This window comes from Suricata suricatta, chromosome 3 (genome assembly GCF_006229205.1).
Source record: "Suricata suricatta isolate VVHF042 chromosome 3, meerkat_22Aug2017_6uvM2_HiC, whole genome shotgun sequence".
NCBI classification, from domain to species: Eukaryota; Metazoa; Chordata; class Mammalia; order Carnivora; family Herpestidae; genus Suricata; species Suricata suricatta.
Window position 1 is genome coordinate 142,251,601 of NC_043702.1, and position 15,670 is coordinate 142,267,270.

At 50.4% G+C, this 15,670-nt stretch overlaps 1 protein-coding gene across 1 annotated transcript in view; it reads left to right on the top strand.

Annotated features, from left to right (window-relative positions):
• PLXNA2 (plexin A2) overlaps nucleotides 1-15,670 on the top strand; it is a 205,157-nt gene that overhangs the window by 79,534 nt on the left and 109,953 nt on the right. The window contains exon 4 of the mRNA XM_029935352.1: nucleotides 11,764-11,898. Coding sequence (XP_029791212.1) covers nucleotides 11,764-11,898 — 135 coding nt within the window. The remainder of the gene's footprint in view (nucleotides 1-11,763; nucleotides 11,899-15,670) is intronic.

The following is a 15,670-nucleotide window of genomic DNA, read 5'->3' on the forward strand; positions in this document are numbered from 1 at the left end:
GCCCTTCTCCCCACCCCCTCCTCCTTCTCCTCCCTAGCCTGCTCCCTTGGAAAGGACAGAAGGTGGGGGTGAGCGATTACCCCAGTGGGCCTGTGAAGAATTTCCTCCCTGCCCAATTTTCCTCCTCAGCCTGGTCCCACCCAAGTCTACGGATCAAAAGAAAATCCATCAAAAATTCCTCACCTCCCTGCAGCCCTTTCCAAGTGTCCCAGATGCTTTCACATCCCTTATCTAATCTGTCCCCGCTGCAGCCTCTTCTGGGAAGCAGTGCAGTTCTTACCAGTTTTGCAGATGAGGAAAGTGAGAATTCACTCCCTTGGCTGCCCCCCCCCCCCCGCGTGCCCTCCGCCCCAGCGAGTTAGGACTCCAGCCCTGACCGGACAGTCTGCACCTATCAGTGGGGAGGAGCCGAGTGTGGGGCTTGAAAGACAGAGAAGGGAAACCGGGAAACCTAAGAGGCTGCGGGAGACAAGACCCATGTGCTCTACCATTTCCATCCCATCATCTCCAAGTGTGATGGGGGGGGAGGCGGGAGTTAAGGTTATTTTGTTGCCAAATGTCCCCAGAGTAGCTCCCCCCGCCCCCGTCAGTCTTGGTTGCAGTCGTCTGCCCACATCCTCCCACAAAGAACTCCATCGGCTGCTGAAATGTGGCCACTCCCAGGATGAGGTGATGTCGGCTGTCCCAAGTCCAGCGGCACACAGCACCCCGGGCGGCGGAGGACATGGGGAGGCCGGGAACAGCAGGGCTGCCCTCCTCTGACCGGGAGCCCACTGGCACTCAGCTCATGCGCAGAGAAGGGCACCGCGAAGTTCGCGCCTCCCAAGACCAGGTGCTCCTTCCCTCCTTCCCCCTCCCCAGGGAGATCCTGGCACCAGCTTACTGCCTCAGCCACCAGCGGGGTCTGCATGCTGGCACGGTGCCCGGCAGCTGTGGGGCGTCCGGGAGAGGAGGGGAGGGGCTGGGCGTCGAGGAGAAGCAGGTGTCCAGTTAAAGAGAGCAAGGTGACCGGGAAGGATCTCCGGGCAGCGATGCCGGGGAGCAGAGCTGGAGTCATCGGCAGAGCGAGTAGAGCAGACAGCAGCCCCCACCCCTCCCCACTTTGATTAGAATGATCTGGCCCCAGAAGAAAAGCAATGAATTAATTAGGGGTCTGTTGTCATGAAGCAGCTCATTATGAAAGTCCCTCTCCTGGGAGGGGAGATGGGGAAAGGTGTGAAGAAGACAGCTAGTCAAACAGAATCTTTTTAAAAGAGCCAGACCCTCCCCCAGCTGTCTGATCTGCCCTTGGGCTCTGCTGGGAAACATACCAGAGCACAGGGGTACCCCCATACCCCTTGCACTGGCATCTTGGGATTCCAGGGATGGAGGCCTTCTGGCCTCACCTCCCTTGCCTCCTCCTCTGCCGCTGTTTCTCAGACTCCAACTCGGAGCCTACCTTTGCACCGTTAACCTTTGCTTTCTATCTGCCTTTGAGCCAGCGGAGCTCCCTGGGGGCTTTCAGTCCTTCCGGTAGCAGCACCTTGAACGGTTGTAGTGCTTTCCTCCCAAGAGCTCTTAGCAGCCCAGTGGGGAGCCAGAAAGATCATGTCAGCACCAGCAAATGTGTCCAGTCTGCTTATGTGCCAGGTTCCAGAAGATGTGGTGGAGAGCGGAGGGAGGATGTGTCAAGCGAGATCCTCTCTTTCTCGACTCATTATTTTCCAGAGACGGGAAAACAGAGGCCTAGAAAAGTGAAGGCCTCTCAGAAGTGAGATCCTGGCTCTTCTGCCCACCAGTGATGTGACCCTGAGGGGACCTCACGCCTCTGTTCCTCTGTTTCTTTCTCGATACCATAGGAATACCAGGTTGTTGGGAGGATTTAATGAGAGTGTGTGTATGGAGCCCCGTGATAGGGGTTACATAAATGTGAGCGGTGACTAATGTTCCATTCCTACCCAGTTACAGTAACAGGGATTCATTCATTCCACCACCGGGTGGGATTGAAGCCCTACTATGTGTCAGTAGTACTGAATGCAGTAAGGCATATGAAGCTGTACCAGTGTCTGTTTTCTAGAAGCTTACAATCTTAGGAGACATACTTGCATTCGTTCACAAGTAACTGTGTCAAGAGACGCACCAGAGACTATGGGAGTTCAAAGGGTAGATCACGATGGGCTTCTTAGAGGATGTGGCATTTGGATTGGGCCCTGAAGGATGCTTAGGATCTAGGCAGGAGAATAAACTGTCAAGCAAAGGCATGAAGACCAGAAACCCGGAGACATAACTGGAAAATGGGTATAAGACCCTTGAGCTAGACCCCTGAATGACCATCAAGGGCTGGGAACTTTCCTAAACTTTCCATGGGGGCGATTTAAAGGTGCTTTGTGCGTATGTGCATGGGTGCAGGCGATGATTTACTTTTTTTTCATATTCCAAAAGTAGTCTATGTTCATCGTAAGAAAACTTAGGAGTGAGATAAGCAAGAGAAAGAAAATTACAAACACCTGAAATTTAAGGATTTTGCATACAGAAAAGGCTGGATCAAATAAGTGTTTTAAGAAGATTAATCTGGTGGTATTGGTAGGACAGATTAGAGCAGGAATATGCTGGAGGCAGGGAGATTTCTCAGGTATTGCAGTAGCACAGATAAGAGGCAATAAAGAGTCAGCCCGTTAGCAAAGGGAAGAGAAATACGGTGACACGGATGTGCTCTCCCTTCCTCCCGGTTACCGCGCGTTTTCTGCACCAGGGTATACACACGCCAGCCACATGCATTTTCTAAATGACTCTTCGTTTTAGAATCTCAGGAAGCCTTCTGCATTTAGGCACAAGCCCAGTGTCAGATAGCTGTGCTCACAAGTCTTGACCTCCCTACCCATCCTCCCAGTTTTAAATGTCATCCTGGGTGTTAATGAAAGCTAGAGATTACTGTTCCAGATTATAAAATGCAGGGCAATTTTAGGCCATTGAAAAGAATGAGTTAATTAAAGAGGGTAATAACCCTCTTAAACGCCCCACCCTTTGCTCTTTTTCCAGACAGCAGGTGGCCTCCTTTGTCACACTGGAGGAGACAGCTATATGATCTATTTTGTTCCCCAGGACTGATCTCCAGGGGCACCAAGAGCACTTTTGAGATGTAATTTTTAGTACCAGTGCAGGCATTGTCCTCTTGCTTGACTTAGGGAAAAGCGGGGCCCCAGAGGCAGCTGAATGAAAGAGACGGAGTGCAGGAGTCAGGTGGACTTTGAGCTTTGAGCTTGGCTTTGCCGCTAACTTGTTCTAGACTTAACATTTCTTATTCGGTGAAATGAGGAGGCCCAACTCATCGTTTTCCAGATCATTCATGTTTACATCTCCGACCTTTGGCACGCTGGTTGACATGTTCAATCGATGTTTAGCAAATACGTTGAACCACAATGGTGAAGGGAGGTACGGCATTCTGGAGCCCAGGGTGTCCAGTCCCCGGAAGTGCTACTTTGCTTGGCCTACGCCCTGCCCCTTCCACCATGGGGTGGAGCTGAGTGTCGCCAAAGTACTTAACCTGGGCGTCCCTGAGCCCGATTTTTACCGCATTCTATTCCAGAACTTGGTGAGCAAAAGTGCACCACCCTCCCCATGGGCCGTAAGGGCTGCTTCTAAATCATCCCAGTCCAAAAAGCCCAAGAGCTTAGTTGCTGTCCGGAAACAGGCTGGGCTTTCCAGGCAAGGAACCTGCATGCGGGGACTTGAACAGAGATCCCGAGACCCCCATGTTGCTAGAGCTCTGGGTAAACAAAGATTCCTAGTTGACAGAGGTTGCTCATTATTTCATATTCATTCTTCCCCTCACCCCTGGACGCTCCCCCGCAAGCTCTGTGAATTATTGCCCTGCTGCGGTGTGATGTGATTTCGTCTGAGGCTGCTTCATGCTCCCGCCGAACCCCGCCAGTGTTTATCTTATTGTTTCCCAGAACAATCAAGTGCTTCCGCTGCCCCTGGCAACTTCTACTGGTTCCTGGATCCTCCTGACTGGCCCAAGTCTCAGAGCGGGAGTGGGGTTGAAAGGTGGGGCTGGTCCAAGGCCAGAGCCCCTGCTCTGAACTGCCCAGTGTATTCCCCTCTATGAGCTCTTGCCCCACCCAGGGCCTGGCAGTTCAGAACACTCCCTGACAGAGTTAGAACCAAGAGACTGGATTCTTTGGCTTCTAGATATCCATGTCACTCTCTGTTGAGTCATAAAGGGAGAGGCCGCTGGGATAGGGAAGTCGGTGCCCTTGTGAGAAATGCAGTTGGTTATTAACCACAGGAAGGTCTGGAACGGAGGCAGTTCCTCTCAGTCCTGTGGGCCGCAGGGATCAGTGGTCACTTGGCCATCTACCCCTGGCTGCTGGGGCACAAGGAAGCTGCAATTTGGAAGAAAAATAAAAAGGCCCTCACTCCAGCCAACCTCCTCATCCCTCATCTTTGAACACTTTACTTATAACAAGTGCTCAATAAATATTCACTCCGTCACTTATCAGAAGCCAGGCTCTTCATTCTCACTGTTCGAAGATGCAGAAGTCCAGAGAACGAATGGTTTTCCTCCGGACCCCCTCCTCACATTCCGGGAGAAAGCCCTCAACGGCTTAGCCTTCCATGAGGAAGAAATCCAGGAGCCTCAAGCTGTGTGAACCCGTGTGCTAGCTCAACCACCCCTCAGTTTAATATCTAGGGCAGATTCCTAACATGCACAGAAATAGAAATAATTGTACACGGAAATGTCAATCTCCAGTGTCAGGGCCCCAGTGATTGACCGACAACTCACTGGGGACCAATGCTGGAAGCATCTGCATGTGTGCGCGGGCGAGCGTGTGTGCACGCGCATGCACTGGTGGGGGCAAAATTCTCAAAGCTTAGCATATCTTAGTGACCTCCTTCCTTTTCGGGAACAGGAGGGATCCTTGGCCTTGTCTCCCCTCTTCCTCTGCTCTTCTGGTTTCTTGCAACCCACAGCCTGAGCTTTCCTGGCTCCTGTTCCCTCTCCAATTGTCCCGGCATCTAGGGCCAGGCTCCCACCTGTCCTCCCGGGATCCTCGGCCTGCTGGTCTGTGACTCTGGATGGTTAGTTAACATTTGCACAGCGCTGGCGGAGGAGGAGAAGGAAGTGCTCTGGAAGGTGTGCGTGTGCACGCGTGCGTGTGCATATACAGGATAGAGGGGAGAAGACTCTCAGAGACTGAATTTACCAGCCTTCAATCTATAAATAATTTGGGTCATGAAGCTCTACAAAAATAAACTTCAGCTTGAATCCTCTCCCGCACGGCACTGAAGGCACACTGCGGATTCGCTCACTCACTAACTCACCCCGAGATCAGTCTGAGCAGCACCAGGCCTGCCTCACCTTTCCCCTCTTTAAAAGTGTGTGTGTGTATGTGCATGCACAGGCACTCACACATGCAAACACACACAGACAAACACACACACACACACACACACACACACATTTACATAGCGTGGGAGCCCTGAGTCCTGAGGCACAGATCAAATCAAGAAATAAAGGACTTTTTGAAAGTGAATTTTAGGACATAAAGTGACAAGACCCTGCTGAAATGATTGTCAAGCCCTCAATAAAGGGACGTCAAAAGTCTCATCTTCTCCAAAGTCTCAGGCTCGAGAGACCACGTTTCCAAGAAATCTGGGCTCACTCCTAACAATCGCACTCTTCTACTGACATCACATTTTGAATTAGCCAAAGAACTCACGTTTCCACGCCCGTCTGCGCATTTAGGCATTGCCTTCCCCAGGAAGCCTCCCACTCTGGGCCTCCTTCGGGCCCCACCTCCGTGCTGGCCTCCCTGGGATCCCCATGCAAGCTGTCTCACAAGGGGTAGCCCGCGTGTATGTGGGGACCTGATGGCTCGTCCATTCCCAGCTCCTCCTCGGGCTTCCTTGGGGGACCCTTTCCCACAGCATCCCCGACGCCGAGCGTGGGCATGTAATACACGGATATTGGACGGGACTAAAATTCATAGAGCTAATAACTCATTTCATTCACCATCCCTTTTGTGCTGCTACAGACAGGAGTTCCCACCTTATTTGGCAGCTTCCAAAACCATTACACAAACAAGGGAAGTGACTCGCCTGAAGTCACATAGGCAATTAATGAGAACGTTGGGATTAGATCCCAGCCCTCCAGACATGAACTCCCCCGGCATGGTGATGCCTCTCAAACCAATCTGTTTCCTACTGAGAGGCCCCAGAAGAAGAAGACTCCCGATTGCTTTTCAGAGGCTCTTGCCAAAATAAATACATACACACATCCATACATGCATACATTCATACTATTACCACTTACACTACTTGCACTACTAATAAAGTGCTATTAAGGGTGACAGATCCAAAGCAAGAGGTCCATAATTTGGGACTAAACTATAGAAGAAATTGATGCATGAGAGAAAAGGGTTTGGAGGGGCCTACAGGTGAAAGCTAGTTAATTGGAACTGGATATGCTGATTTGAATTGGATGTTCAAGTAAAGAGGCTGTCATTAATTTCTACACAGGCCTCGCTGTGGTTTAAAGGAAGGCGCTAATAGGATTACTAGTTTCTTCTCATCTCACGGAGGCCCCTTGCACCTGGAGGACCAGACAGGCACTTCCCCCCTGATTTCACCTCACATCCTCCTGTCCCAGAGCCCACCCTGAGAAATGGACTGTTCCCCCCACAACCAAGGTCCCTCAAAATTAGGTTCTGTTGATTGTTGACTCCCAGAAATGGGTGACTGCCCCACTTGGGCCTTGGGGTCTGAAAGAGAAAGAGTGGGTATGGATGGAACTTGGACTTTCCGTCTTCCCACCTGTTCGGTTCTTGGTGGCGGTGGAAAGCTCTGGGTGCCTATTATTATCTTCTCTTCAGAGGATCACAGAGGGTCCGAGAAATCGGGCTCTGTGTGTGAGTCCCAGCTCGGCCACCCTTTAGCTGTGTGATCTTGGGAAAGCCACCCAACTCTCCCAGGCCTCAAATTTCCTATCTGTAAAAATGGGAATAACAGTAACATTTACCTCGGGGGGTTGTGTAAGGATAAGAGAGTTGATTTTTCTTAAGTACTTTATTAGGACGGAGCACATTGTATAAGAAATGGCAGGGTAGTTACTAACTATTCAGTTCTTGAGGCAAATGGGGCCTTTTGGAAATTCACCAAGTCTATGCTACTGCCTTCAAGCAGGGCCACACTGAACCATGAAGCAAAAGAAGTCATTCTGTGTCAAAATCCTCCTCAGAAGGAGGTTGCAGTGTCCTGTGGCCACTCTTTCTGCAGTTAGGGCTCTGCACAGCGGGAATTCTTCCCAGAACCACCCTAAATCTCCCTCTGCGACAGTGTGGGCACATTGTGTCTTGTGCTGGTCTCAGTAAAGACAGTCACCCTCCTCTGCAGCCAACTGGTTCTCTCTCTTTTTTCTTTAATGTTTGTTTATTTTTGAAAGAGAGACACAGTGCAAGCGGAGGAGGGGCAGAGAGAGAGGGAGACACAGAATCCTAAGCAGCTCCAAGCTCCGAGCTGTCAACACAGAACCGGAGGTGGGGCTTGAACCCACGAACTGTGAGATTATGACCTGAGCTGAAGTCGGGCGCTTAACAGACAGAGCCACCCAGGGGCCCCTCTACCTTCTGAGCTTTGTCCAAGCAGAGTGGCCTCTGTAGCTTCTGCAGGTCCACTGAGGCCTAGCCCTCTCAGGAGAGGGGGAGTCCAACTAGGACAGAGTCAAGTGACTCGCTTGTCCCCTCATGTGTCACCTCCCTGCTCTCCCCCTGCTCCTCCCCTACCTCGATGGGTGTCAGGCCCTCTTCAGCTGGGGCTAGGCAATGCCCTTCTCTGGGACTGGTCTGTGGCCTATTTCGGTCTATTGTTGTCCTTGTGGTCACTGAAACTGAAACTGCTTGTGGGACACAAACTGAAAAGCTGAAAACTGTGTCACAGCAATGTAGTTATTCTGGGACACCACAGAATAGACTCGTGTAGCCAGATCTGAAAATCCCACCTTCATTCAGGACTCCCTGTCAGTCACCTCACCACTACCATCCTGTGTCTGGCTAGGACAGAGACAACTTTGAACCCAGAACTTCCTCTTGAAGGCAGAGCAGTCTGGGGAATCATGTGCTTGGACTGCAGCAGAGTCCTTGTCCCTACCAGTAGTCATGGGACATTGTTTGTCTGCATCAGTCTGTGCCCTCCTCTGGCCCACACCAGCTACAGCCCGTTGGAGCCCAAATCCCACCCTTGGCTAGCTGCATGCCTGAAACCAAAGAGCTTTAGGGGGAAAGGGGTCCTGGGGAGCACCAATGTCCCTGCAGCTCTAGCACTTGCTACTGTGACTGCCCCGTGGCAGGCACTGAGCAGACCGCCTGTGCCTGTTATCCAGAAAGTAAACCCGAGGCTCAGGTGAGGTAACTGAACTCAAATTGTACCATTAGGCAGAAGTCAGGCTCAGGCATGAGCAGAGTCAAAACAGAAACTCCAGGACCTTGAATCCCAGGCCTACACTCTGCCCCCTTTGGTGCATTGCCCAGAAGGGAGCACAGGACATTAGGGAGGGGAAAGGTCTCTTCTACCACTTGTCTGCAGCCCCTATCCCCACCCTGGGCCCTTTGACCCCCTGGCTTTCTGGGCCCCATTCTCCACCTTCTCTGCCCTCCTGTAGGTATTGTGGAGGGTAACAAGACCAAGGCACATAGGCCGGGATGAGGGCGTAAGTGGGGAGGCACCGACTTCTTGGGCAATAGTCTCTTTCTTCCCTCCAGGGATTTAGACCCAGTGAAATAGGATAGCTCAGTTCAGGTTTAGCACCAAGAACATTTTCTGTTCTGGTCTGGTTTTAGCTTTGATGTTTGAGAGTTATATAGGTTTGATTCTGGCTTCAACTGCTTTATTAAAAGATTGGGGTTGCAGATGGAAAAAGAAAAAAAAAACCTGCTTCGATCTCTGATTCAGGAAAAAGAGAACGTCTGGGATTGGTCCTAACTGGGATGCCGCAGAGTGGGTGATAAGTGGTCTTTGGCTCAGTTCCAGCTCCCACCCGGCCATGGGTACCATCTCGTCCCAGGGACCACAGAGGGAAGGCCAGACTTGCGGCATTCTCCTTCTGACTCCATGTCCAGGCCCTGCCAGGATTATAGGCAGGTGCCCAGGCTCATGGGGCTGAGGGAGGCTGCCCCAGCTGGAGGAAGGTTAACTAGCCTCCCCAGGCAGGGAGAGATCCTGGACCAGGCCTGAGGGAAGAGGGTGCTGGTTCCACAGCTCCTGGGGCTGAGCGGGTACTTTGAGGAAACTTAAATCTCCCTGGAGAGGAGCAGCTGTCATAGGGAGGGTGGTGACAACCACTGGGCCATTTTCTCTTCAAAGGAAGAAACACAGCCTGAGCTCCCATATTATGGGGACAGAAAACTGAGGTCAAGCCAACCGGAAGTCACAACTATCACATCGTCTCTTTACTTCCTGAAATAGCCTGAGTACTTTTGTGACTAAAAACTATGTTTCTGGAAAGATCTCAAGGAAATTTCGGATCTATCCATTTAAGAGAGAATGCTGCTTCTGATACCAAGGGGAACTTTTTTCACTGTGGGACATTTTCCCAGATAGAGACCCTTACTGCTGACTGAATCCACTATCAGATTGCACTGGGGTAGAGGGCAGTCACCTCAGCCTCATGCCCTCTTTGCTGACCCCAAAGCCTTCCTCCACTCTGAGAATGAATTCAATGATCCCCAAGCCCCTCCCCTGGAAGGAAGGGCTTCAGTGACCTTGCACTTGCAGCAGCTCCAAGTGCTGGAAGCCACTAGCTAGGCAGAAAAGGGGCAAAGGAAAGTTTATTGCCGCATCAGGTGCCAAACTTGGCCCTTGGGATGAAAAAGTCATGGTCATTGTCCCGAGGAGCTCCTGGTACGGTGGGAGAGATGGGCGGAGGGAAGGGCATGGTTACAAATACAGAAGAAACATGAGAGGGAATGTAGAGGGGAAGCCCGAATCTTAAAACCTTCCAGAGAAAATGCCTTTTGCCCTCACTTTGATTTGGTGCTAGAGTCCACGAGCCTTTATCAGATGCTTCATAGTTCGTGTCCTTTCAACAAGCGCTTCCCAAGCATCCCCTTTTCTCTGTCACCAGTTATGTTCCTAGCTCCAATCTGGTCCTCAGAGGGTTCTAAGAGAGAGGACACATCTCTCCTTCAAAATGTTGACAGACTTACACACACGTGAGGCAATGGGAGAACGATTTGAGTAGGTAATCAATACATGTGAGCTAGTCCATACACAATGAACAAATCAATTGATTATAATCCTAAGACAAAATGCCTGGTAGAAAAAACAAAAGCATCAAGGTGATGAGCAATTAGTGTGGGGGGGGAGAATGAGGAAGGTTTCACGAAGGAGGCAGAACTAGACAGGGTTTCAATGGACAGAGGGACAGAGAAAACAAGCCAGGGTAGGGATTCTTGGCCATCAGTCAGCTGCTGGGGCGTCTGGGCGGCTCAGTCAAACATTGACTCTTAATTTTGGCTCAGTCCTTGAGATGGAACCCTGCAGCTTGGAGCCTGATTGGGATTCTCTCTCTTACCCTCTCTCTACCCCTCCCCAACTCATGCACTTGCGCGAGCTCTCTCTCTGTCTCGCAAAATAAATAAATAAACATTTTTTTTAAAAATGCGCAGCTGCTGTGTTGAGAACAAGAAACCTGAAAGGCAGGAGCATATTCAAACTGAGGACTCCTGGACACGAGCTTTCTGTGTGACCTCAGGGACCATCTTCTGCTGAGTCTCAGAATTTTGAACAGAGCTTAGACTATCCCTCTCAAACCCCCAGACCAACAGCATCCACATCACCTGGGAATTTGTGAGAGGTGGAAACTGGCAGGCCTCATTTCCGCTGAATCAGAAACTCTAGGGGCGGCGGCTCAGGGATGCGTTTTCCCTAGCCCCCCAGGCAATTCTCAAAGTATGTGGGCTTCAAACTCAGTAGACTACATCCGTGCTTCTAGACCCTGGCTGCTCATCAGATTCACCTGGGGAGCTTTGAATCCCAAAGAAGTTGCCCAGGCCCCACCCACATAGATTCTGATTCATGGATCCTGCCCTGGCATGTGTATCTTTAAAAACTCCACAGAGGACTGGGAAGCAGTGGACTAGCTGGAGTCCGAGTCCTTTCTGACATATCTGGAGCTGGGCTCTCAGAGTCTGAGCCAGGATTCTTGGCTCTCCCAAATTACAGGGAGAATTGGCACACCAGCAAAGACCTTCCTGAGATTCTAAACTCTTGAATCTCTCAAGGACCAGCTTTTTGATAGTTTATAGGATTGTTTAACCAATCTTCCTTACCCGCCTGAGATAGAAACACTGTAAGTGTTGACTTTCTTACCGCAAACATAAGTGAGTGTGCACAAGCACACACGCACACACACACACACACACACACACACACCCATCACTCAGTGCTATAAATATATGTAGACACAGGCAAAAATAACCACTTTGGGATACCAAGATTCACTCCTAATGGCACATAGGCACATGCAAAAAAAGCCCACCATCTGAAATCCCAGACATGGCCCACTCAGACAACTTGGGAAAGGATTTCTCTTGGAGAAAGCCAAATTGTTTGAACCAAGAAGCACCTCTACCTTCCCTGAAGCCTAGTCTATTTCAGAGTAGCAATTGGGAGCAGGGAGGGGGGTAGGAATTATCCTCTGTAAAGTGACCTGCTCTAGGCTGAGGCAGGTAATCTCACGGAGGACAGCTGAGCACAGATGCTGAGGATGCATTCTCTGTTTCGTAGATTCGAGCCGACGGTCCCCCGCATGGAGGGGTCCAGTATGAGATGGTCTCCGTGCTCAAAGACGGGAGCCCCATCCTCCGGGACATGGCCTTCTCCATTGATGAGCGCTACCTGTATATCATGTCTGAGAGACAGGTAAGTGCTGACACCCATCCCTTCCTTCTGAAGCCCAGGAGTCACTGATAACCTGTGACCTTTGTTCAAAAGCTGTTCCCTCTAACAAGAGCGATCTTGGTTGGGGCTTGCTGCTCAGGGGTCCTGGAAGAGGCAGAGTCCTTGGAGGCTTTTGCGGGGAGCCAGAGAGAAGCAGCTGAGGCCAGCCACTTCCCGGAGGCTTCTCTCTAGGCCACAGCCCCTGTCTCGGTGCGTGATGAACAGCCCCGCAAGAACAGGCCAGACTGCATGGAGCAGCTTGGTGTGATTAGGCGGTAGATTTACAGCTCCGGGCCCACAGAGTCTGCTGCTTACGGGAGCCAAAGAAGTGTAAATAATCCAGGGCTCCTGGCTGAGCCTGATCCTGGGAGAGACAGACCCAAGATAGGGCCCCAGAAGGAGATAAAAATCTTGGCCTGAGTCATAGACTGATGCCAGTAGAAGCTGGCCGGCTCTGGGAACCCGAAGTCGGCCTGACAAAAAGACTCCTACCCGCTGCAGGCTAACAATCGAGCAGGTTCCCCACCTTCTCTGATGGAGCCTTATTCTCCCCAGACTGCATTTGCTCTGAACATGTGTGAGCAAGGCAAAGGTAAATACAGGGGAGCCATGGAGATGGGCAAGCGAAGCAGAGAAAATGGGGGATTCCCAAATCAATGGAGATGCAGAAAGCAAAGCACAAATTTTGGGAAAGGCTGGTCACTTCCATTCATTCATTCAGTCAGTGGGTCTGCAGTTGTTCGGCAGAAGCAGTGCTCTTGGCATTCACCTGACAGTGACCTGAACATGGCAAGTAAAGTCAGGTCCTGAAAAGCGGAAAAAGTGTCATGAATCTGTCTTGATGGCTGACGCCACTGATTTAGACAAGACACAGACACTGGGCTGGGGGACCAATGAGCTTTCGCGAGGTGCCTCCCACCTCTTGAGAATTTGTCATTCCCAGAATATTCTGCCAAGATCCCAGGTGTCCTTGAGGAGCACCCCCTTTCTCAGAGTTCTCTTTCCCTCCTTTTTTTTTTAATGTGGGTATTCTGAATCTGGGAATGAGGGACGCGTGGAGGAAGGAAGGAAGAGACAAATGGGCACTTGATTGCGTAAGGGAAGCAGTGAGGCAGCTCTAACTCAAAAATTACTTCCTGGGAATAAATGACACAAATCATATGCAGATTGCATGCAAATTGCATCCAGATCCTCTTGAACCCGCATGTCTTTTCACCTCCTTTCATGTGGTCCCTGCAGTTAAGGTAGAAACAGGTGTAGATGGGAACGTGGTGGAGCTGATAGAGACTTTGCCTAACCTAGAGTGGGTAAGACAGTCTTGGAAATAAATGCTGATGTCTCATTCTAACAAAACAGTCAACGAGCCCTAACAATACCCATTACTGGGTAATACTGGGACATATTTATTGGGAACAATGTGCTGGAAAAATATCAAAATGAATGGGACTTGCCTACTGCCCTCAAGTTGCTTACAGTCAAACCAGGGAGGGGAAAAAGCAGGGGAAGGAGACACAGAGCTGGCTATCTAGAACATTGCACTGAAGTCTATAAATGTTTGCCTTTTTTCTTGCTTGTCCTTATTTATAGACATAAGGTTATCTCTTAAACAAAAACAGCAGATAGTCCTCACGCAAATTCAAACAATATACACAGGAAAGAAAATGGCAACAAGTTCCCAAATGGGACTACTCAGTTGGTCACACCATTTTAACGGAACACCGTTCTGGACACTTCAGCAGGAAAATAATCAGAGGGGCGGATGGATCGATGGCAGTCAGACAGGTAGATACAATGATGCTCACAGGGATCAAACACACCCACAATGTATGTGATACTTTCAGAAGGCATTATGGATGGCTGAGGACCCGGCAGGTAGCTCTGGGTAAAAGCTCTTTCTTGGGTTCCCTGAGCCAGTGCAGTGGAAAAGCGTACAGAGTGCGTAGAAGTGACGAATGCAACCTTACTGGAACTAAGAAGATGCCAAGGCTCGTGTTTTGGCTGCATATCTGTTTCTCAAATGGGATGCTTTCTGAAATCGCATTCGGAATGTGGTCAGAGGAGAGGGTCTGGGCCAGAGCCGGAGGCTGGTGAGTGGCCTTCGGGGGCTATGGTGACCTCCTGAGATCATATCCGGCATCACCTCCGAGAGCATCCGCGCTGGCTCAGCTAAGTGTTTACCTAGCTTATTTGTAAATATCCCCTCCTCTGTTCTCATCTTTTGCCACAGCCACCTAGTTCTTGTTACAACCTCACCAAACAGAGGGGTTCTGTAGTAGCCAGTTGCACTGAGTAGATACGGGAAGAATTTGGGTTTAATGCCATGGGGCTGTCTCCAGTCAGGTGAGATATTAGTCCAGAGAGCGCCCTGTGCCAGGTGGAGCTGTGATCAGTGGGCAGAGTCTAAGGGGGATTTGTGGGAGAGCTCTGAGACCTGTCACCCTGAGAGCTGTAAATCGTGTAGAAATAGGTAGCTACGTGATTTCACTGGGGGCTGGGTCCAGGGATGAGGCCCAAGAACAGCTCAGGGGGGCCCATCTGTCTGAGGCTGAGCAACTAGGAGAACAAAATATTCATAGACAGCTTTGATGTCTTTTTTTTTAAATATATATGTATAAGGTTATTTATTTTGAGAGAGAGTATGGGAGGGGCAGAGAGAAAAAGAGACAGAATCCCAAACAAGCTCTACACAGGGTTTGTACTCATGAACCATGAGACGATGACCTGAGCAGAGATCAAAAGTCGGCCCCTTGACTGACTAAGCCACGCAGATGCCCCTTGGACGTCTTTTAAGAAACAGTTTCATGGGGGCGCCTGTATGGCTGAGTCAGTTAAGCATTAAGACTCTTGTTTTGGGCTCAAGTCATGGTCTCTCAGTTCCTGGGTTTGAGCCCCGCATCAGGCTCTGTGCTGACAGCGCGGAGCCTGCTTGGGATTCTCTCTTTCCCTCTCTTTCTGCCCCTCCCCCACTTACGCTGTCTCTGTCTCTCTCAAAATAAATAAATAAACTTAAAAACTATTCGATGTGCGGTAAGAGAACAGTCAATGAAGGTGACGTCGGATGGTGTGGGTTCTAGTTCAGCTGTTGTCCTATCTGGAAGTATGAGCCCCCCACACATTGGTTTCCTCCCTCATGATATAGAGGAGTCGCACCAGATAACAGGATTGTCTCTGAAGTCTGAAACTCTGGTTTGGATCCTGTCTCCACATTTCTTCGCTACGTGGCCTTAAACCAGTCACTTTACCTCAGGGTGCCTCACAGGGGTCAACGTGAGGCTCCGCTCACCAGAGGAGTTTCTTTCCCACTGCCTGCCGTGTAATGAGCCCTTGTCACTGACTTTCTACATGGCCCCTTCCAGCTCTCAGGCCTCTATGATTCCAGCTCTGGAGGGTGGGGACTATGAGTGATGACTAAGAAGTGAGGCAACCGTGTGCACACCCAGTAGTCCTCAGCCTGAACTGAGAGGCCTGTGTCCTAGTCCTGACCCACCTCTAGCTAGCTGGGTGGCCTAGACTCTTAAGTTCCTAGGAGTCCGTTTCCTTCCCTTTCAAGATAACAATGAATAAGTCTAATCTGGAGCCCCTTTCATGTTCAAGAGGCTTGTCTAAGGTCTTGGGATGGAGACTCATCAACATCTCTAGAAGGCAGCACCAACATGACAGTCCACAGGCCTGAGGTTAGACGAAATGAAAAATTTGGGGAACAAGAGTTTTACATGTGAACTTCAGCTGCAAAAGATGAACGCCGCAGAGAGGG